At 38.3% G+C, this 22,671-nt stretch overlaps 1 protein-coding gene across 1 annotated transcript in view; it reads right to left on the bottom strand.

Annotated features, from left to right (window-relative positions):
- Nucleotides 1-16,109, bottom strand: part of LOC143859254 (uncharacterized) — a 28,952-nt gene extending 12,843 nt beyond the window's left edge. The window contains exon 1 of the mRNA XM_077369966.1: nt 15,913-16,109. Within this exon, the coding sequence (XP_077226081.1) occupies nt 15,913-16,014 (102 nt within the window). The 5' untranslated portion in view covers nt 16,015-16,109. The remainder of the gene's footprint in view (nt 1-15,912) is intronic.
- Nucleotides 16,110-22,671: the final 6,562 nt, after the last annotated feature.

Raw genomic sequence — 22,671 nt, 5'->3', positions numbered from 1 at the left:
TCGATGCTGATTGCCCCACCCTTTATTTCTTTTTGTCTATGCCACTTTCACAGTTGTTCTCCACTAGACTCATATTGCAATTTCAGGTAAATGTCATATCCACTCATTTTTTACTAGGGACAACCCCTATATATATCACCTTTGCTTTATCTATAGTCTAATAGTAAAGAGTAAAATGAGATTTACATTTTTCACTTCTGTCGACCCTTCAGATTTCGACCTAGGGTTTTCTAAACAGCCGAAGAGGAGAATGGCGAGATTCTCAAGGCCACCATTTCAGCGACCTGCGAACCCACCCCATCACTCCGGCGACCCGCAGCCTCCACTCTCTATCACTCTCACCTTTACTTTTCCCTCCCCACTTCACAGCTCCACTTTGATTCTTTGAAGATCAAAGAATCTATGGTATCAAGTATGTTAGTTCTCCCTTATTTATTCTCTTATTCTTGGGGGTTTCTTCTTCTTCCTAGGTATTACTTATTAGGTTTCTTGTTAGGTTTTCCACTTTTCCTCCAGAACATTATTATTTTGCTGATTTTCTTGGCATTTTCTGTTTCTAATTTATGTATTTTTCCATACATTGGGCTGTCTGATTTGGATCTAGAGCATACTGTAATCTCTATAAGGGATTTATGACACTATTTTCATAATTCGGTTTTAACCGAACTAACCGACCAACCGAAATCATTATTCGGTTTCGGTTAGGTTCAGTTCTTATACATTTCGGTTTCGGTTTCGGTTGTGAGATTTAGCTAACTGAAATTTTTCGGTTATTTCATTTCGGTTCATTCGGTTTGGTTATAACCGAATGAACAACCCTAAGTACGAGAGCGACCCGAATTAGCGCTCCAAACTAACCCGCAACCCCAGATAGTGAACTAACTTAGCCTACTCCCATCGTACCAGGTACCATCATACCTTGTACCCTTTCCCTTACTGCATTCCGGGTAAATATTGGATGAGATCTCTTAAGCCATCGGATTACATTCAAAGCGTCTCCTTCCACCACCACATGCACTATGGAGTCTCGACCTAGAAATTTGATACCCTGATGAACCGCTCGCAACTCTGCCTCATTGGAACCGGAGAACCCTATGGGGCCCGAGAATGCCCATCTTACCGGCCCCACGTCGTCCTAAGCACACCTCCTACCCAGTTGGACCCGGGTTTCCCATTTAACTTTACCAGGCTTGGTAAAGTTAAATCTCGACCAATCGAGTTTAGGAAACCCTGGGCCCGCAATACCCAATAGGGGAGTCTTAAGAGATGAGGTCAGCGGCGATAAGTGGGCCTTCATGACACATTGGGATTAAGGATTCCAAATGAGGCAAAGTAATGGTGGTATTGCAGGCCATCAAGATTACATAGAGTAGTTACATAGGTAGACTTATTGTGGAAGGAGACTCCCTCAATGTTACAAGATGGATGGATGGGAGTGGGCCTCATCCGTGGAGGTTTGCGGACATGATTGAAGAGGTTCAAGATTGAACCGAGAGCTACAGAGTTCATTTTCAACATGTGAGTAGGTTGACTAATAGCGAGGCAAATTGCCTCGCCTGCCTAGAAGTAAACAGGCCCGGGTTGGAGATTTTTTACTTCCCCTTTAATTCTTCTTGTCGGTTTGTTGTATTATGCTTAGTAGAATGTTTTCTTAATGTACCGACCACCTTGATCGCAAGTTCCCCCCTTTTCGCTTATTAGCAAAATCCATTGTCATTCAAAAAATCCCAATGGCAGGCTTAGCACAGAAAAAGTATAAACACTAAGTTTAATAGAAAAACTACTGAGCTTTTCTAGATTTGCTTGGTTGGGGTTCTATTTCGTATTCACAATTATCGACTAAACCATATCCAATGAGGATAGGCCTATATAATTCACTTCTTCAAATAGAGTGGGTCTGTTGGTTCGATTCACTCCTGTTCCCATGAAATGATGTTGAACCTTGCTTAGAATATGCAAATACAAATTACATGTAGTGCAAGTCTTTCACATAGGGCATGTGGATGTTAGGAGGATTAATCTAGATTGTTGATGAGTTGGGCCTCTAATTTATTGATTTTTGAAAAAAAAAAAAAGCATAATGGCTTTACTATGAACAGCAAAATTAAAATACGAACAAATGTAGTCTTATATACAAAGAATTCCTACATGACGTTTTCACATTCAAGGTTTCCTTTAAAAAGATTCCAATCATGTTGCCTCAAATTTTAACAATAATGGTGTTACACAGAATTGAGGGATGAGAACTTCTGTTGGAGTCATTTTTAAATTTGCTAACATGAACAGATCCTTTTTCCTATACGACAAAATTGTTGCAGCTCATCTTACAAATTGAAAGGCATGGAAGGATGATGCAGGATGATATGAGAGGAAAATTTAATTAAGTAGTTCAATATCTGAACCAAGAGAAAAAAATTGGTTGTAGGCAATGATTGGAGTAAAAACTAGGTTCAGTTTAAAAAGGGATCAAGTAGGGACTGGTTAGGGCTAATATGGTCACTTCTAAAGGCTTGGAAGCACCCAGAAAATTTTCAAACAGTTCTAACAATCCCATTCTGATCTAAAATTCCCAAATCGGTACCAAAGCTGGCATATAAATTAACATTAAGAAAATAACAGAAAATCCATTATTAAAATTGTTCATAGGGTTTGAAACTGCTCACACTGAAGGTATCACACAAAAAAGGTCACGATGTCACACCTAGAAATGTAGACATCACATCCACGGGTTGGAAAGACTCCTAACGAAGGACTTGCATGATTAGAAAAGAGAAAAATTGAGATCTGATTGAATAGATGTGGAGAGAGAGAGAGAGAGAGAGAGAGAGAGAGAGAGGAACTTGAAGCAATTAGAAAGCAATAAGCAGGTCTAAATACTTCAAGAGAAATAGATAAAGAATACAGATTTGTTTGAGTCACACCAACGAGACCCAAGGCATCACACCAATGGGCTCTTAGGGCATCATACTGAAGGAGGTCACGTCGTCACACCTAGACAGGTAGACATCATATTCATGTTTTGCAAAGAGAGAAAATAAAATCTTTTTCTTCAAAAAGTCATCGTCATGCACACAGATACATATACACAGTTCTCCGACAACTTCATAACCCTAATATGTGTGAATAGTGGTGTGAATAGTAAAAACCTGAACTTCTAGTTCTAGAAACTTCTCACTAAAATAACAACTAGTAGCAAAACACTAACATGTGGGCTCCATGTGACTTGAAGTCTTAAACAAATAAAACCCTACATAAACTAACTACTAACCCATCTCAATTACATTAAAATAAAAAATCCCAATATGCCAACATGCCCTTACAAAAACAAAAAGACAATTACACCCCTACAAAAAAGAAAAACAAATTAATGCACTTCAAATGGGCACCACTATCATAATCAACGCTCTTTCTGATCTTTCTTAATGATGGTCCCCCAACACTGGATAGCTTGATAGTGACAATCTTCACTTATTACCAACCATGTCCTTGAATACGAACACATTTTCCACTTTGGCGAACAGATTTAGGAAGTCATTCACATGCATCCTTCCATGGAACTTCAAATAAGTTGGTTTAGTCGTTGCAAAACTTTTAGAGAATCTGCTTGGGTCAAAAACCAATTCTCTTGTGAAAAACAGTTATCAAAACCATTGACTTCTCAAATAGTTTAAATCTCATCAATGTGTTGCATTACACACATTAGGGGTGTAGCACGGGCTGGATTGGGCCAAGTTAAGTCCAACCCTAGCCCAACCGGAGGACCCAAAACCTCAACCCTAACCCGAGCCTCGGTCAAGGGTGGTCAACTCCATCCCGACCCGATTTTCCAAATCGGGTAGGGTTGGAACAAATTGGGTTCGGATGGCTACGAGGCAAAAACAAAAAAAAAGTACAAACAAAAAAAACCACAAACCTAAGATTTTAAAATTGGGATAAAATCACTATAAAATGGGGGGACATGGTTGGGTCTAGTTCGGATCAGGTAGCCCAAGGCCTCAACCCTAACCCAACCCAAAATTAAATCAAGTTGTCGTTTCCTAGCCCTAACCCAACCCAACCAGAGGAAATTCCAACCCAAGCCGAACCAAAATTGGGTTGAACCCATCAGGTTTGGGTTGAGCCCGGACCAAGTTGCACCCCTAACATATATAGAGAAGAGCCACAAACTCCAACAATCCAAAGGAAGACCCAACATTTGAGACTTTCTAGCGTCCACACATTTGAGAGACAAGGAAGCCCCAGCATTCTAATCTAAATTGATAAAACTTCTAAAATCAACTAAAAAATCCAGCCCTTATTTGCAAATAAGGACCTCTTCTGATGCCATCATAACAGAGTCCTTATTTGCAAATAAGATTATTTTAAGGGAAATTTATCAGCACTACTGTCTTTTGATGAGGGCACTCCTCACTTTATTAAAAGTACGGTATGGCCCGCACCATAGGATGATCCAAACCGTCCATTAGATGGGCCACAGCCTAAATAGGTTGTGCCCCAAAAATCATTTCCATAGGTTGATCCTAACCCTCCGATCTGAATGTTAGAAGGTTGATCCTAGCCCTCTATAGATCGGAGGGTTAGGATCAACCTATGGAAATGATTTGTGGGGCACAACCTATTTAGGTTGTGGCCCATCTAATGGACGGTTTGGATCATCCTATGGTGCGGGCCATACCGCACTTTTAATAAAGTGAGGAGTGCCCTCATCAAAATATAGTAGTGCTGATAACATTTCCCTATTTTAAATACTTCAAGACAAATAAGTTCTAGCATATCCAACAAGGCCAAAACACTTGTTCCCAAGAGAACTCGGCAAAAAGAACTACTAAACTCGAGACAACTAAATTTGACTAGTTGCTTTACAAGCCAAAATAGGACTATTTGCCGTAAAAGAAGGTACTTATCCAAGCCAAAAATTGTACTTCACAAATTGTTAAACTTTTCAAATAAGAAAGAAAATAGATTTTGTACATGTAGTCCAAAACAAATAAGTAGCTTGAGGACCTTCTCAAATTTGCTTGATAGAAACAAGAACTCTCTATAACTCAAAAAGAAACCTTAAACTTAAAAGCCCACATAGAACACCTCCAAGCAACCCAAATATATTCAATAACCCTTCCACCCACTTTTCTTGTTGGAAACTTTACAAATTATAACTATTAAAAAGGGTGGCCGAGTGCACGAGGCTCCCGCCACTGCGGGGTTTGGGAGGGCTAGATGTACATAGCCTTAACTCTGCTTTGCAGTGAGGCTGTTTTCGTGACTCGTGCACTGGGCCGCCCGGCCACAAATTATAACAATTCAAAAAAAAAAATCAAATTGTAATAACTTCAAATTCAACAATTCCGTAGCTAATAAAACGTCCAAATTGGACACTTAAACCCTAAAATTACAAAATTTCAATATAATTGCTTTAATTTCAAAACGGAATATGTTTGACAGTTCTTTGGGACCATTGGGTGATAATATTTGCATCAGAATGAGCATGTAGGCAATGAAGTCTCTATAGCTCCACAAAGCCCAAGTTAGGCCTTTGGAGAGTTCATCAGAATGTTTAAAATTAAATCACTACACGTAATGGATTACTTGTCAAAATGATTTTTTTTTACTGGTAAGTTTGTCAAAATGAATATTTGTCAATAATCATCCAAAAAACTTAATAATGCTTGACATGCCTTCTTATTGTCAACTTCACCTTATACATTGCCTCATAAATATAGCCCATCATGGAAATGTCATTTACATCTACCATTCTCAAAACGTTGACTAAGATCTTAAACACTTTTGCTAGCTCTTTTATCCTCTCCTAGATGACATTATCTAAAATGATATTGTTTACTTCATATTGAGAACCAGTTTTTGCTTGCCCAAGAATTTTGTGGTTTTGATTCATGAACGGGTAACTGACTAGTTTGTGGTGTTTTTCTTGGAGAAAACTCCACATCTTCCAAAAAATTGTAGCAAATTTCATGAAGTTTTTCCAATCTATGGTTGTAATCAACCTTGATCTGGGTTCTTTTTGCAGCAAAATTCCATATTCCAAGCTTATTGTTCAATAACGGTAAGTGTTGTTGATGTTGTTGTTACCATTCAGAAAAAAAGGTGAGTGATGTTATCATTGCAATAATATTTATATCTTGGGATATTATTTTCGGCAGATGATCCATGATAAATTTGGTATCAGAGGATCCATAGAAGATAGAATTATTCTTGAAGCAAGACTGGTACTGAAAGATCACTAATTATACAGCTCTAATACCAAATTGATGTAGGACAGCCTACTGACAGGGTAGGACAGAAATCAATGGTAAAGGTCCGTGAAAGTTTCTTGAATGGGTTTCTTAAATTCTTAAAAAAGCTTCTTGAATTCTTGAAATGGTTCAAAGAAAGGTTCGAGAAAGTTAAAGATTTGATAAAAAATAGGTAAAGAGCGTAAAGACAGGGTAAAGATCGATAATAATTGGTTAAATGGGGGAAAAGATTAATAAAGATTGGTTCTCGATCGGTTGGGCAGTTTATAGGTTGTGTAAGGGAGGAGATCATGAGTTGGTTTCGGTTGTAAAGGACATGGAAAGAGGAAAGAGGAAAGTGAAAAGGAAGGTGGAAATGGGGAAAAGGGGAAAAGGGAAGGGGGAAAGGTTGTGGGCAGAGGGTTTAAGGCTAGATATAGGTCGACAGATTAAGGTGATGGTGATTGATAGTGGCTTAGGAAATAAAGAACAATGGACTAGAGAAGTAGAAAGAAAGAATACGGATACAAAATGACATGGCATCACATAAGGAGTCTCCTACGCATCACACCATAAGATCTAAGGCAGCACACCCTCAAGCAAGAAAGCACCACACCACATCAAAGTTTAAAAAAAAACAATTTAATTCATCTCAAGAAAAAAGAAAGAATAGCGATACAAAATGACCTGGCATCACATAAGGAGTCTCCTACGCATCACACCATAAGATCTAAGGCATCACACCCTCAGGCAAGAAATCACCACACCACATCAAAGTTTAAAAAAAAACAATTTTATTCATCTTCCATCGTGAGAAATAAGGTCATAGGCCATACATATATAGACAATGTTTTCCGCGGTAAACCTCAATTTAGATCCTATCCAAGACTCATATGCACTTAAGACTCTTCCCAGGGACTTCCCTTCTTAAAATAAACTTCCGAAACCTACTAGGACTCACAAACCAACTACGACTCCTAAATAAACGAATAAACAAACTCACTTCAAGCCCCAAAAGTAGGACTCCCTTATGTTGCAACATGAGTCGTAGTAATCACTAAGTGACATGATGTCATCCTAAGTCATGTGGGTCCTTATGGTCACTTAAAACTCAGGTGAATTACATGATAAATGACTTAAGTGCTCTTATCGCTTAAGATTTTCAATATAAACTTGTGGACACCTACGACTTGAAAAAACTAGGTGATATGGGTGGAAAAGACGATGATACCCATCCTATAACTTAAGGGACTTCAAAGACACTTGAATAACACATAAAAATTTGAAGATGGACACTACGATGGTCCCCATCATACTCCTCCGATTGAAAAGATTCAACCCCGTTAGATATAATTATCAGCATCATGGGTGGGACTCCGACATGGGTGGGAGTTCATCAGCTTTGATCTTCGCGTGCATCCTCAAATTATGATCCATCCATTTTTTTAAAGATTATTTTGTCTTGCATCATCGTCCCAACGTAGGCTCAAGTTAAATTCCAACTAGTAAAGCATCACACCAATCTAGAAAGGTCAATGATGGTACCAAACCACTAAGTTAGAAAAGAGTCACACTTCTCTAAAAACGAAAGCTCAGAGTACATCGCAAAAACAGAAACAAAGTTTCCTTCCTTTGAACATACGTCATCCTCTTCGAAGAAATCCTACTGCAATATGTCGAAACAAAGTTTTGGTCAGATACCAATTGACACTTGACACATGAAAGGTATGGAAAGATCTCTAATTATGCAGCACTAAAACTAAATTGATTAGAACAGCCAAGTGCCAGAGGTAGGACAGAAGGTTTGATCAAGGCTGCCAGAGTCGGAATCGAAACGGGAATCGAATGCGGGAATCGAAGGCTCCCAAGGAAGAATCCTGCTCAAGGTTGCCAGAGCAGGAATCGAAGGCTCCCAGGGAAGAATCCTGCTTCCTTGGGTTTGATCAATAGTAATGGTCCTTGAAAGTATCTTGAATGGGTCTCTTAAATTCTTGAGAAGTTTCTTGAATTCTCGAGAAGGTTAAAAGAAAGGTTCAAGAAAATTAAAGATTTGATGGAGAATAAGTAAAGAATGTAAAGAAAGGGTAAAAATCGATAAAAATTGGTTCTCGGGTTGTGTGATAAAGATTGGTTCTTCAGATGTTGGGTGGTTTATAGGTCATGTGAGGGAAGAGATTGTGGGTTGGTTTGGATCGTAAAGGACATGGAAAGAGGAAAGTGAAAATGGATGTTGAGAGAGGAAAGGGAAGGTGAAAGAGGATGTTGAAAAGGGACGGTAGAAAGGTTGTGGGCAAAGGGTTGAAGGATGGATCTAGGTCGATGGATTAAGGTGAGAAAAAAGCTTCTTGATTTTTGTTAGTTTTTGGGATATATCCAAATATAACTAGCATGCTTTAACAAAACTTTTGTATGATGTCACCCAAACTAGTGTACGAATACATAAGAGCAGTGTTTAAAAACGCGGATGAAGGTCAAAATGCAACCAAGAAAAATCCTTGAAGACTCGGCACGGATGCAGCCAAGAATGCGGTTGACACGGTCATAACTCGGGAGAGTCAAAGGAGTTTTTATTGACTCTGTAAGGCAAAATCTAGAAAGCGGTGGCAAAACACGGAACACGGCCAAGGGAAAAAGGGAGACGAGTCCACGATGACGTGAAAGAATTTTAAAACTATGGATAAGAGGATCAAGTGATCAACACATGCTAGCATATCCTTAAAATCAAAACAAAGAAAAATAGAAATCTAGGTTGTGGGGTTGTTTAAGCTAAAATATTCTAATAGAAATCTAATTAATATAAATACTCATTAATGTACTTTGCAAAGAAGATAATGGATAAGCCCCAACATTCACCAATGGCAAACACTCATCCCTTCTTGATGTCATGTGCAAGACTAAGACAATCCATTCTCCTTCCCACTCTAACATACACTTCAGAGAGGTTGGAAAAACTTGGAAAAACTTGAATGGGTTTTCATATTTGTAGCACGAACCAACGTAATAAAAGGCAGGTTATAGAGTAAATTGATTTTGGTTACGCTCTGATAGTATTGTGGTTATACGGGCATCACAAAGAACCCCTAAAAACACTCCTTAAAAAAAGGAAAATCTAACAGTTCTATTGTGAAAACTAGGCACCAAAATGAATGCCACATAAAAACCAACAAAATTAACAGATAAGAGCCGTAAAAAATAAAAAATCTGGTTTTGTTATAAACTTGAAGTAGGGGCATCTTAGAAACTCAACACAAATCCCCAGTGTAACATTGTCGGATTAGGTCGAAGCATGCAAAAAAGATATTCAACAAAAAAAAAACGATGTGGTCTTTGAGGAACCAAAGAAACCATGCAAGCAAGCCAACGAAAAAGCAGTAGAAAGATGATTCTGAGAACATAGTGAGAGCGAGAGCAAGAAACGCATAACAAACCTTGAAACTCAAAGTTGGAGACCAAAGCTACCACGAGGAGAAATGGTCAAGAAACGGCAACTACAAGGAGAATATCCAATAACAAACTCAAGAAAGAGATGCGTGCGGAACTGAACTGAAAAGAGAGACGAGGGAAATGGGAGTTTGCTTTAGAAAGAGGCGTGGATTGGGGGATTACTTTAAACCCTGATGAGAGAGAGAGAGAGAGAGAGAGAGAGAGCTGACCTTCTCTAGCTTTCCATTGTCGGATATCATCTGCAGCTCACTCGACAAAGAGGGTTGGAGGAGGAAGAGGAAAAATCGATAGATAGAGCAAAGCCCAAAAAATTCATTAAATAGATTATTCGAAGCGACAAACAGTCGCCCTGCATAACCACAGTTAAGAAATCTAATAGGCGAATAAATACATTCTCGTAATTAATAACAAACTGCATAACCAAGTTGATGTAGTAAAAAAAGGTAGGGGCAGAGACCGAAAACAACTTGGGTAGAAACAGTGAGGAAAGACTTGAGGACTAGAAACATAACAGAAAACATGACCTTGGATAGGATAGAATGGAAGAAAATGATACATTTAGACGAACCCAACTAGTGTCAAGATTAGACTTAGTCAATTTGAGCCGAGTAGACCCTTTCACCTTCTTCATGAAAATTTTCTAAAGGATTCATTACCCGACCCCAACTAGTTTGGGACAAAGGCTTAGTTGAGTTGAGTTGGTGTGTGTGTGGGGGGGGGGGGGGGAGGGGGTCCTTGCAAGCAGCCAATCTAAGAAAATCAATTTTAAAAATGGTTGTTGGACACACTCTTAAAAATCAAATCCTCTTATCCATGGATTAGACTTACCATAATTATTGGAGACCAAACTTCATGGATTAGACTTACCATAATTACAATATACATGAACTAGTTCAGATAAAGGAATGAAACACACGAAAACTCAGCATAACATCAACAGCATCGACACCCAAATGACTACGGTGTGTCCAAGCATATCTTATGCATATGGCACTATAAATGCCACAACATGGTGGTAAGTATTTTAATCTACAAATTAAAATTGAGGGTGAAGTTGTGAAATAACCAGAAATTATGTCCGTGAATATATAATTTGTTTCATCGCAACATACCGCATGGATTGTGTGATGTGCAGACTTTCTGTTGCTAGTGATACATTTATATTTCCGCCCATTTCAATCAACAAAAAATAAAACAAGCACACTAAATAATAGAGTCAAGAAATGATTTCAGCTCCACCCCCAAAAGAATTCACGAAACAAATAAGTGAAACAAATAACTAATTAATTATACACAAAAAAGTTAATTACTATTCTACCAAAAAAAGTTATCTTTTCACAACCTTCCGACAAGAAAGAGAAATTTCACTTGATTTATTCAAATGGAAATACTCATCCACAAGCAACTTGAAAAGGCACATGAAATATTAAACTATAGTATTAATCCAACGTCAATCATGAGATAGAATTGCATAGCAATTTCACCAGAGACACCAACCATAGCAAGTGAAGAGAAGCTCAGTGAGAAGTAACTAGGTAAATTCAAAAAATTATTGGCGGATTTATATCTCTTGTTGAATTGATCTCACTGACCAAATCAGTGTGAAGTGAACAGCAGCAAATCACCTTACCAGAGTTTAAATACATAAACATCACATCAACAAGAATACCAATAGGGTCACCATGTGAAGCAATTATACTGTCAATTTCAAGCAATTAGACTAACTCTAAAAGTTATTCACATATTTAGAATCTCTTCTGCAATTGATATCACTGACCAAATAGGGGTGAAGTGGACTACAGAAAATCACCTTAACAGATTAAGAATACATGAACCCAACAACAACATGACTATCGATAGGGTCACCATGTGAAGCAATTATGCTAAATATCAGTTTCAAGTAATGCAGGCCAGCATTTTTTTTTTTTGAATGGCAATGCAAAACACCATCATGCATCTTTTCTATTAAATACCAAGAGCACACAGATACTAAAGCAAATATTTCAAAATCAACACAGGGGTTACATCTCAAATGTCCTAGAGAAGTTTGCTCATATTTCATGATCGTGTCTTTAGATGAAGACGCCAACAAAATTAGTCAATTCAGTTATAATAGCATGCCAGTTAAAAGCAAAAGAAACTACTTTTTAACACCATTGACAGGTTGATGTGATCTAGGCTTGATGGCTTGGCATCTTCAGGGACATTTTATTTATAGTTTCTATTTTTTTCTAGTAGTCACTTTCTATTTTTTGTTTTTTGCTATTTTGGAGCCTAAATGTGGGGGTTGACCACATCACCTAGGCTCCAAAATAACAATGAATTGTGATTTAAAAACTATCATATCCTATTGGTTGTTGATAGGGGTTACTCACTTAATGCAAATCTCCCCTACAAATGTCATTTTACAACCATAATTGGAGGAATATTAGAGAAAAACGTGAATAGCAACCCGAGGTTAGCGTTTTCACTTTTCATCCTCCTTTCTCCTACTTTTCTCCCTTCTCTTCCCATCCCTTCATCTCTCCTCTTTCTTTCTATTTCTTTCCATCTTTCTTATCTTTTCTTGCTTTTCCTAACTTCTTCTTTCTTTTTCTTTCCTTTCCTTTCTACCCATCTCTACCTCAGAGTTTTTCCATTCTTGGAAAACCACATGACAGGATAGTGCCTCACGACTGCCTAGCCCTTGTTTCTTTCTATTTTTTCTATTTTCCTCGTCCTTTTTCACTCCCTTGCAATCTTTCTTTACCTATCATATTCCGATCTTCTTGCTTTCTTTTGCCATCTCAAGGACTGTTACTGCTTATCTAGAGCCTCTTTACCCGAGGTCTGGGGACAACACATCTACTTTTACTGGGTGAGATCAACACATCTACTTTTACTGCGTGAGATCTTTTTTTTGAAATGGAGGGTGAGATCTTTTCTATGACCTTTTCAGCATTTTATACCCTATTTAGTGATAAGTCTTCCTTTGAGTTGTTGTACCTATACTAGCCTTGTTATCAATACCATATCCGCCTTTGTCAGATTGTTTGTTGGGAGTTGGGACCTAATAAAAAAGGGCGGCCCAGTGCACGATGCTCCTGCCATTGTGGGGTTTGGGGAGGGCTAGATGTACGCAGCCTTACCCCTGCTTACCTTTTATTTGATTTTACCTTGTATCTAGACCACACATTTATTGCTGCCCATATTTATCTTTATTGTCCTCTTTTAGTATGACTTGTTATGGAAATTTCATGCTTGGATGGATTTAAGATCATTGTTATTGACAATGGATTCAAATCGGATCGTACCCTTAACGATTCGAATCAGCAAGGTGAATCGTTTTTCACTTGAATCATACAATTCAAGTAAATCGCACGATTCAAATTAAGCAATGTTTTTTGCCAGAAATTAAGCAATTTAGTAGTCTTTCTTATGTTAAAGTATAAAAGATAAATAACGCCTTTCTCCAACAGCTTACGCTTTCGGAGAAGTTGGTAAGTTAACATGGTATCAAAGCCAAAGGTCTCGAGTTCAAACCTCCCGGATAGCAAAAATTCACATGTGATGGTCGGCCCAAAATGGGACCACATGTGCCACGTGTTTGCCAAGTGGGCCACACGTGCGGGGGAGTGTTAAAGTATAAGAGATAAATAACGCCTTGCTCAACAGCTTAAGCTTTTGGAGAAGTTGGTAAGTTAATATCTTATAGTCTCTATGTCTCTTCTTGGTTCTCTTCTCTTATTCTCTCCTCTTCTTAGTATTTACATGTAAAGGCATTTAAGTAAATGTCTTTAATATTTTTAATGTCCATTTAATTATGATTTACATGAAAAATAGTTAAGGGAATACCCCCCATTTGGATTCATTAAAAATAGTTTCAAGACCCAATTCTAAAAGGCTAAAAAGTCAACTTTCCAGTTCTAATACAAAATTCAAAAATATCGGGCCGGGTCTAAACGATGGGGTATTTTTCCAATTTTAAAAATTCATAAATTCTACCATGTCCATATATTATTAAATCCTAAAAGTCCGGTAAAAAATCTCATAATTTGGTCTCTAAAATTTTCTCACCTTGTCAGGCACGGGTCAACACACAGGTCAACACAGGCATTTCATATGATAGTGATTTTCCTAAATTGGTTCTCAAAATCCAAAACGAACAAAGAATAAAATTTTGAGTCTAATAATCAGTTTGAAGCTCAAAATTGATTCACAAAATCTTTCTAATAATCAGTTTTGAGCTCAAAATTGATTCACAAAATCAAATTTTTCTTGTTTCTGTTACTATTACAGTTAGTTTATTTTATTGAATTGTTAGTGTTAGTTAAAAGGAAGTCCAAAAATCTTTCTAATAATCAGTTTATGCTACTATTATTGTCAGTTTACTTTACAGCCCTGTTAGTGTCTGTTTTTTTTTTTTTTTTTTTTTTTGGGAGGAATGATGCTCCGTATGTTCTTTTATGTTACTACTGTTATTGCTACGGTTAGTTTATTTTACATCCTGTTATTTTTTAGATTATTATAGATAATGAATGGATTTTGGTGATCAATGGTTAATTTTACTTCTGATAATCTGTTAACAAGCGTTTCATGTTATTGTATAGGATTACTAATCGTGAAATTTTATATTTAATTTAATGGTTTTGAATGTAAAATTGATAATTACTCAATTTATTCTTATTTTTAATTTGTTATATTTTTTGATAAATTTTCTGATTTTCATATTTAAATCTGAAAAAATCTTACGATTTACGGTTCGACCCCTCTTACGATTTACGATTCGATTATGAGTTTTCAGAACCTTGGTCATCGATACCATATCCGCATTTGTCGAATTGTTTGTTGGGACCTAATAACTTTTATTTAATTTTAGCTTGTATTCAGACCACACATTTAGCCCCCCTCCCCAGACCCTGCAATGGCGGGAGCCTCATGCACTGGGACGTTCTTTTTTAGAGGGTGAGCCTTAGCGCAACGGTAAGGTTGCTCCATTGTGACCTGGTGGTCACGGGTTCGAATCACAGAAACAGCCTCTCTGCAAAGCAAGGGTAATGCTGCATACATCTAGTCCTCCCCAGACCCCACAATGGCGGGAGTCTCGTGCACTGGGCTACCCTTTTTTTCGGACCACACATTTATTGCTTCCCATATTTATCTTTATTGTTCTCTTTTAGTGGTGACCTGTTATGGAAATTTCATGCTTTGAAAGATTTAAGATAATTAATGAAAATTCTTTAAAAACTATCTCCGGAGTAAAGCACTAAAGGCGGATTGATTAAATTTTCAAACACTTAATCTGAAATTGAGAGTAAAGCACTAATGACGAATTGATTAAATTTTCGAACACTTAATCTGAAATTGGGACTCATGGTGCTATTTATGTGAAGATTAATATATTAAGCTCCAAAGATTCTCCGAGATAACCTTGTGAATCCCTGGGTTTGCACCACGGGTTTGAAATTGCACTATATGATTGCAAACTACGTAAAATATAATATAACTCTTGCCGACTGACAGTAATTCAGCTTCTTGAAATATGACTCAATTCAACTTAAAACAAACAGATGGAAAGTAAACCCTAGTTCCTGAAAATTACAAAAGATGCAACGTACGTAGATTCTGAAATCATTCAGTGACGAGGAAAGACAAAGTTAGAAAGAGATGAGCAATAAGAAAGTGCAAAAAAAAAAAAAAGAGGCAGAAAACCTAATTACTTCATTTGTTATAGATTTCCCTCAAACCAAAGCTCAAAAACACATTTATGAGTCATCTACTACATTCAATACCAATACAAAGAAAATTAACCCTAATTATCAAATTTGAGCTGCACCAATCCTTCCTACCAGCTTACCATAACCCTAAACCCTAAAATGAAAGAAACGAGAAAAAATTAAACTCTTCGCTAAGCAAATCAATCAACAAAAAAATCCAGAAACTCAAGAACTCATCAAAGAAAGACAAAACTGTAGAAACCTTAACTCAAATCTAAGCCAATAATCCCGCACCAAAAAAAAAATGCTCATAAACCCTAGCAAGAAAGCTAAATAGCGCAAGAGAAAGAAAGAAAACATGATAAAAATAAATTTAAAAAAGTCAAAAATGTAGTTTTAGAAGAAGATTGTGGAAAAGAAAGAGAATTAGGGCATGAATGAAAGGAGAAATTCAAGGAAAACACAGTAGAGAGAGAGAGAGAGAGTTTTAGAGAGAGAGAAAGAATTCTAGAGAGAGAAAGAGAGAGAGAGAGAGATCTGACCTTTTTCTTCCAACCTTCAGGAGCAGGAAGCTCAACTGAGACAATTTCTTCTTTTTTCTCTTTGTTTTCAGTGAGATTTTCCTTCTCGATTTCTTCCACCATTTTCGAGTTTTCAGTTCCCGCTCTGATGCCAAAAAAATTTACATAAATGAGGACAAGAATACCGAGAGAAAGATATTTATATCCACAAAATATTCTCTCTCTCTCTCTCTCTCTCCTCGACGGAAACTGAAAACTGGATTGGAATTACGGTTTTGAAGTCCGGTATTAACTGGATTGAACTGTGCATTTGGAATCCGGTATTTTGATGGATGGCTGGGATCATTTATGGGGGAGCACGTGATCTTACACGCCCTCACGTTTTCATCGCAGAATGTTATTTTGGTGGGGCTCTTTTATAACTCAAACTGCTCAAATAGTACTGTTTTGGGACCACATCATAGGATGATCCAAACCGTCCGTGTGATGGGCCACAACCTAAGTAGGTTGTGCCTCAAAATTCATTTCCATAAGATGATCCTAGCCCTCCGATCTATACAGTTTCCATAATATGCAGTTCCTCTGTACATCAGAGGGTTGGGATCATCCTCTAGAAATGAATTTTTGACCACAACCTATTTACGTTGTGGCTCGTTACATGGACGGGTTGGATCATCCTATGGTGTGGTCCGTACAGTATAATCAGTTATGGGCCCACATTGGGTCATATAAAATAGAGACCCTTGATCTTTCTAAAGATTATAAGGTGACTAACAAGATCTTGGACCCACTTCGAGGAACACCAGTACATGAAAGAGAGATCATCTGATCAAGGTGGGGTCCAACGGACATAGGCCAAATCATTAAATCAATGATATAAATGTAACACTTAGACCCCCAAAAGGTGGTTAGTTGGAACTTGGAAGACAACCAAAACCGGCCGAAAAATAGTGAAAAGGGAATTGCCTGATTTGATTATGCTCTAATTGGAAATAAAAATTGAGGTTTTTTAATTTCTCAAAAAAGCAAGATTTGGAAATGAGTACATAAATTTTATGCAAAGTTTACATCTATCATGACCCTGGTTTTAAATTTCGACCGAAACGGAAATCACACATACCCGAAACAATACTTTATTTCGACCGAAATTTCATTTTTTTGCCCGATCATCACTAGGTGTGTTGCCCGGGGGACGGTTCGGACTAATGTACACCTGCCTGCATTAGTCATTGTGGGGCCGTGGCCACTAAACTAGTTAATCCACTAATTTTTTGGCCAAGAGATCAGTACTATAAAAGGATTTTTCAAGTCATTGGGGGTGGGGGTCCGGGTGGGGGGGCACGCCTGCTATATGTGCCTCCGTACTTGAGTATAGGGGTCCAACTCGGGTCAGGTTGAGGCCAACCCGAACACAACCCGAGAAACCGTTTGCTCAACGGTTCAACCGGACCTAACCCGAGTTTCAACCCGACGAGGTTCAACCCGACCCAAACCCGAGTTCAACCCGAGATTTTAAGCTTAAAAAATAAAAATAAAAATTATTAAAAATGTCGGGTTCACTCAGGTCAGGTTGCCCAAGCCCTCAACCCGACCCCGACCCCGACCCGAACTCAAAGCCCAACTTTTTCTGGGTTGAGCCCGCCCAAGTTGCACCCCTACCTGAGTATAGTTGTCAACCGTCGCCTTAAGTTTTGTTTTCCATCTAGAAACAACAAATTGATGGAAAATGAAATGAAACATTGCTTAGTATTCATTTTCCCAAATATCACCTTTCACCCCTAATGTGTTACATGTAGACTTGATCGAGGCCATTCATCGTACATTGAACAGCAGTCCTGTATGTTGTTTATGGTCCCATTTGATTGGGTCATCCTAGCCCTTGATCTATAGGACTCTTCATGTTGCCTTTTTCGGAACCCTTATGAAGTTTTTCACTTAATGTTGTCATTAAACAGTCACACATGCCAAACTGCATTAACAAATTTAACTTTTAGAGAAATGAGCTGGATTACCCAAAATTACTCAAAATGTCAATGTGATTTTGTCAAGGCACCAAGTGCATCATCATGACCATTCCGTTGTAGGGACTCTTAACAGGGTAGAACTCACCCCTAAAAGCTAGTTGTTAGAGGGAGGAGGGTGCGCATCCCTTATAAGCAAATCTACATCCATTGACTTTTCCGATGTGGGACTATTTTTGCTTTCACGTGGAACCCCCAACGGGTTGAGCCATGACATAGCAGTGGTTCTCACACTTAAGAGAAATCAGATCTTAAAAATTCAGCACTAGGAGCATTCATCACTTTTAGGCAAATGAATTTTCTAACCGTGGTTTTCTATTTCCAACCTTCTCCAACATCTAGTGTCATTTCTAGATATTTATCTCAGGATGGGGGAGAGATTTCAAAAACCAGGATGTCTTACTTAAAATCCAGGATAATGGATTGGAAAATCCAGAATTTTGCGGATAGAATCAAATATTTTCTATTGTTTTTTTATGTTGAGACATCCTCAGCCAACATTAGCACGTCGGGAAAATTTGCCCAAATGACATTTTTGCATTTCGAAACAACAGAACGGCCGTTTTAATGTGTTTTAATGACTGACCTGAAAAAATTAATATTTCGGCCCTTTCGACTCTTTTCCCACGTTTAAAAGCACCCTATGTAAACCTTTTTTTTTTTGGTGTTGGGTACGCTGGGATTAGGCAAGACCCCTACATATATCATTAAAAAGAGAAAAAAGTACAATCAGGGGGGCTCAAAAGCCAACAGTTTGTGGGGCGGACTCCAACAAAACCAGCAGCAAACAATGGAAGAAACCATTGAACAGATAAAGAGACAGACCAGAAACCATAAAACACCCTACGTAAACTTGTCAAGAAGGTGTTATAAAATACTAAATTATAAACTACCTCAATTAAGGCTTAAGCTTTCAATGAATAAACAAACTTTCAGCTAAACCATATACAAAGGTACACACTTCATCGGATGCACAGTTGGATTAAATATGACTGACGGGAAAATATGTATTTTCACGAGCCCTTAGCCATTTCGAAGTAGTTTGTAGGAAAAATTCACGTGCAGGAAATGATTGGTTTCAAATCGAACAATGGCACCCCAGAACAAATGTACCTGCTTAAATGGTACATGAAATCACTCTAGTTCTTTCAAAATTATTGTGGAAGTCCTCGAGACTCCAGATAGAAAACCATTAGTCTTGAACACTTATCATTCAATAATAATCTCATTAACATACTAAAAAGTGATCCAAGGCACTAGATTGGTTCGAAAAGTGTTCAAGATCCAACAAAAAACTCAAAGTAGGTGAAGAATGGACTTCAAGAATAGAAAACATACCCTCAAACATAGAAAATATGGATATGGCTTTGCCAGAAACGCGCCTTGCCGAAACTGACCAATAAGAGCGCCCTTTTAGCCGATTTTTGCAAGGGCGCCCTTCATTCTATCACTGCTCTTTTATTTTTATTTTTTTGAAAAATATCCCTTGGCCAAAAAATCAATGGCTTAGCTAGTTTAGTGGGCACCGCCCCTAATGACGCAAGTGTAAATTAGGAGATTTTATATGGTGGCCAACCTTTGCATGTAAAGGTCGAAGAGAGAAAACCCTCCCTCCCTTGATTTTTATCCAAGAAAAGCCCCCTTTTTTACGTTTCCTTGGATAAAAAATCAAGGGTGGCAGGTTCTCTCTTTGCCCTTTTTACCATACGGTCCCTAGCTCCGCCCCTGGCTATCACCGCTCTTTTATTATTGCGTAACATTTTATAAACGAGAGTAATTTTATTTGGAGATCATGAACGTGTTCCACATGCTAAACCTAGTTCATTAAGTCATATGTGAGGCCACAAAAAGTAAACTTTCTCACAAGTTATCCATAAATAACAGAATGAAGAATAAAAACCGAGAATGGTGTTCTTCAATGCCTACCTATTCTGCCCATTTCTTTTGTTTTTGACTCTTGAGTAAAATTCTGATGTGATTTGCGACAAATTTCGGAGCAACATAGAGTCACTCCACTTGATTCTCTTCCGTAGTTCCACCCCATTTCAACTGGTTTAAAAAATCGAGAATGTGATTTCTTTTAGGCCATGTTTGGATACCTCATGTTTTTGGATTTGGATTTGGATTTGAGTTTCGGATACAAAATGGGAAATGATAAATGCACCCCTTCTCATCACATGCGACATGTAGACCTGGCAAAAGCGACCCGTGCCCGCGGGTCGACCCGACCCACCCGCAAATTTGCGGGCACGGGTCTGGGTTTTAGTGACCTGTCAAAACTAACCCGCAGGTGACCCAACCCGCAAAAACACAGGTCGGGTCGGGTCAACCCGGGCACCCGCAAGTCACTTGGCTTTTTAAAGGGTGGTGATTTTGTTATGCTAATCTAGTTAGATGGCTTTTTTTTCTAATGCAAAGGATGATGATTTTGTCATGCTAATCTATTTTTCAAGGGTTTGATGCCTAAATAGGTTATGGCTGGCACCATAGAATATAAATAGGTTGTGGCTAGCACCATAGGTTGATCCCAACCCTCCAATTTGAATGTTAGAGGGTTGATCAGTTGATCCTAACCCTCTATAGATCGGAGGGTTAGGATCAACCTATTGAAATGATTTTTGGGGCACAACCTATTTAAGCTGTGGGCCATCTAATGGACGGTTTGGATCATCCCATAGTGCCGGCCATACCCCTCTCATCAAAATCCAGTGATAATATTTTCCAGAATAACCTACTGTTTGAATTTGCGGGTGACCCGGCCCACGCGCGGGCCGCACGGGTCACCAAAATTCTGACCCGCAAAAATGTGGGTCATCTCCTGACCCGACCCGTGTGACCCACACCCGCGGGTTGACCCGGCCCGACCCACCCGTTTGCCAGGTCTAGCAACACGCAACTGCAGTGTACGTGGCAATCAAATCCATTGAATCCTTCTAACGTGTAGTACATCGGCTCCTCTGCAGTCATTGATAGTTTCATACACTGCTGCTGGGTGTCCCAAGTGATGAAAAGGGGCGCATTTATCATTTCCCTACAAAGTACATCAATCATCCCGATGCTAATGTTGAGAGAGAGAGAGAGAGAGAGAGAGAGAGAGAGAGAGGGAGGGACGTTTGCAGCAAGACCCAGGAGCAATGAGGGTAGAGGTAATTGCCACAAATATTGAATTTCCAAATAATGTCTTGTAGAACAGATTTGAAAATCGGATTTATTTTCACAAGGGGAGCTGATTTGGAAATCTAAGGATCTGATCAAGTTCCAAATCTCAACTGCAAATGTGAAAAATCCAAATCTAAATCTTGTGGGTATCCAAACGTGGCCTTATTTCTTTAAGAGAGGAGCTGATGCATTTCATTCCAATGTACATATCACAGTTACAATGTTCTCCAAATAATTGGAGAAGCATAGAAAATTAAGGCAAATGTTTTATTTCTAGGGCAAATGATGAGAAAATGCAATGTTTATCGAAATTCTGAATAAAGGGTAGTAATTTGTAAATTATAAAAAAAGGGGTGTGAGGTAAGAGAAGATTTGTATGAAGACAAATATACCCTTACTTTCGGTTTTAACCTTTTACACTGTTTTTTTTTCTTACTTTCGTTTTTAACCTTTTACACTGTTTTTTTTTTACCTTTCTCTTCTCCGAGGAGAGTTCTCACCGCCGGTGGAGAAACGACCTTTGTCACCATCGTACGTCGGCGTGAATCTCAGTGACGCACGAGCTACTCGCCGGAAAGCTTCCCCTCTTGCCGGAAATCTGTTTCGTGCACTATTCCAAGGTAATTTTTAAACATTTTCATCTAGGGTTTTGTTAATTTGGGATTTTTTTCGTCATGGGTTGGATCTCACACACCACGAACTATGTTTGTTGGTATCTGAAACTCTTTTAGGTACCTCTTTGGTAGTTTGTGAGAGGGATTTGCATGAGTATGTAGTTTTGAAGCCTTTGAAATGCTTTGCAAGGGGTTTCATTTGTATGGATTTAGAAATTTTTGGGTTTTAATGGGCTGGAACCATTATTTGTTAGAAACAAAATATTTTGATATAGGGTTTATAGGTTTTGAATGGTTGGGCTTTGATTTTGTGTTTGAAAGTGTTTTGTTGAGGGCTTTAAATGGGAATAATGAGTAGAAAAATCAGAGGAGATCTAAATCCCAAGGGTAGGAGAGAAGAGTATGGGCATGGAATAGTCCTGACCAGTTTCCAATCATGTCTTTTTATAAAGTCCCCTCTCCTCTTGGGCAATCTATAACCTGGTGGCAAAGTGTGGCATGTCTGTATCCCTCAAAGAGGAGAAGCTTTCAGTTGCTGGGAGCAACAAATAACATTCTAACTTGCAATCATAACCAAAATAGGAAGATCCATCTGGGAAAGTGGTGAACTCTTGTACGAAGGCAGCATAGGTGATGAAGCAGTTCTTCATTCATTGTTCAATCGTAAGAGTTGTTCAATTTTAGAGATTAGTTTTTTTTTCTCAATCTTTCTGCATGAGATGATATTTCATCAGTAGGATGGTTGAGAGGGTCACTAACCGTATAACAAGGCGCATCTTTAGGAAACTATATCATATGCTAATATGTCATTTTGTTCAAAAACTTGAAAAGAGAATGGAAGATCGTATAGTGATAAAGGCAGATCCTTACTGGAGATGAAGATGTTAGTAATTTATGTGAGTTAGTAAGCATATTGAAGTAGTGTCATGTTGGTGAAAAATTCACTCCCAAAAAGCATTCAAAATACTGCGGCAGGATCCACCATA

The sequence above is a fragment of the Tasmannia lanceolata genome, unplaced genomic scaffold, assembly GCF_043159265.1.
Source record: "Tasmannia lanceolata isolate RefF3 unplaced genomic scaffold, GAP_Taslan_0.1 ptg000029l, whole genome shotgun sequence".
In the NCBI taxonomy this organism is placed as follows: domain Eukaryota; kingdom Viridiplantae; phylum Streptophyta; class Magnoliopsida; order Canellales; family Winteraceae; genus Tasmannia; species Tasmannia lanceolata.
Note: the sequence above shows the minus strand (reverse complement) of the source record. Positions and strands in the feature narration are given on the sequence as shown.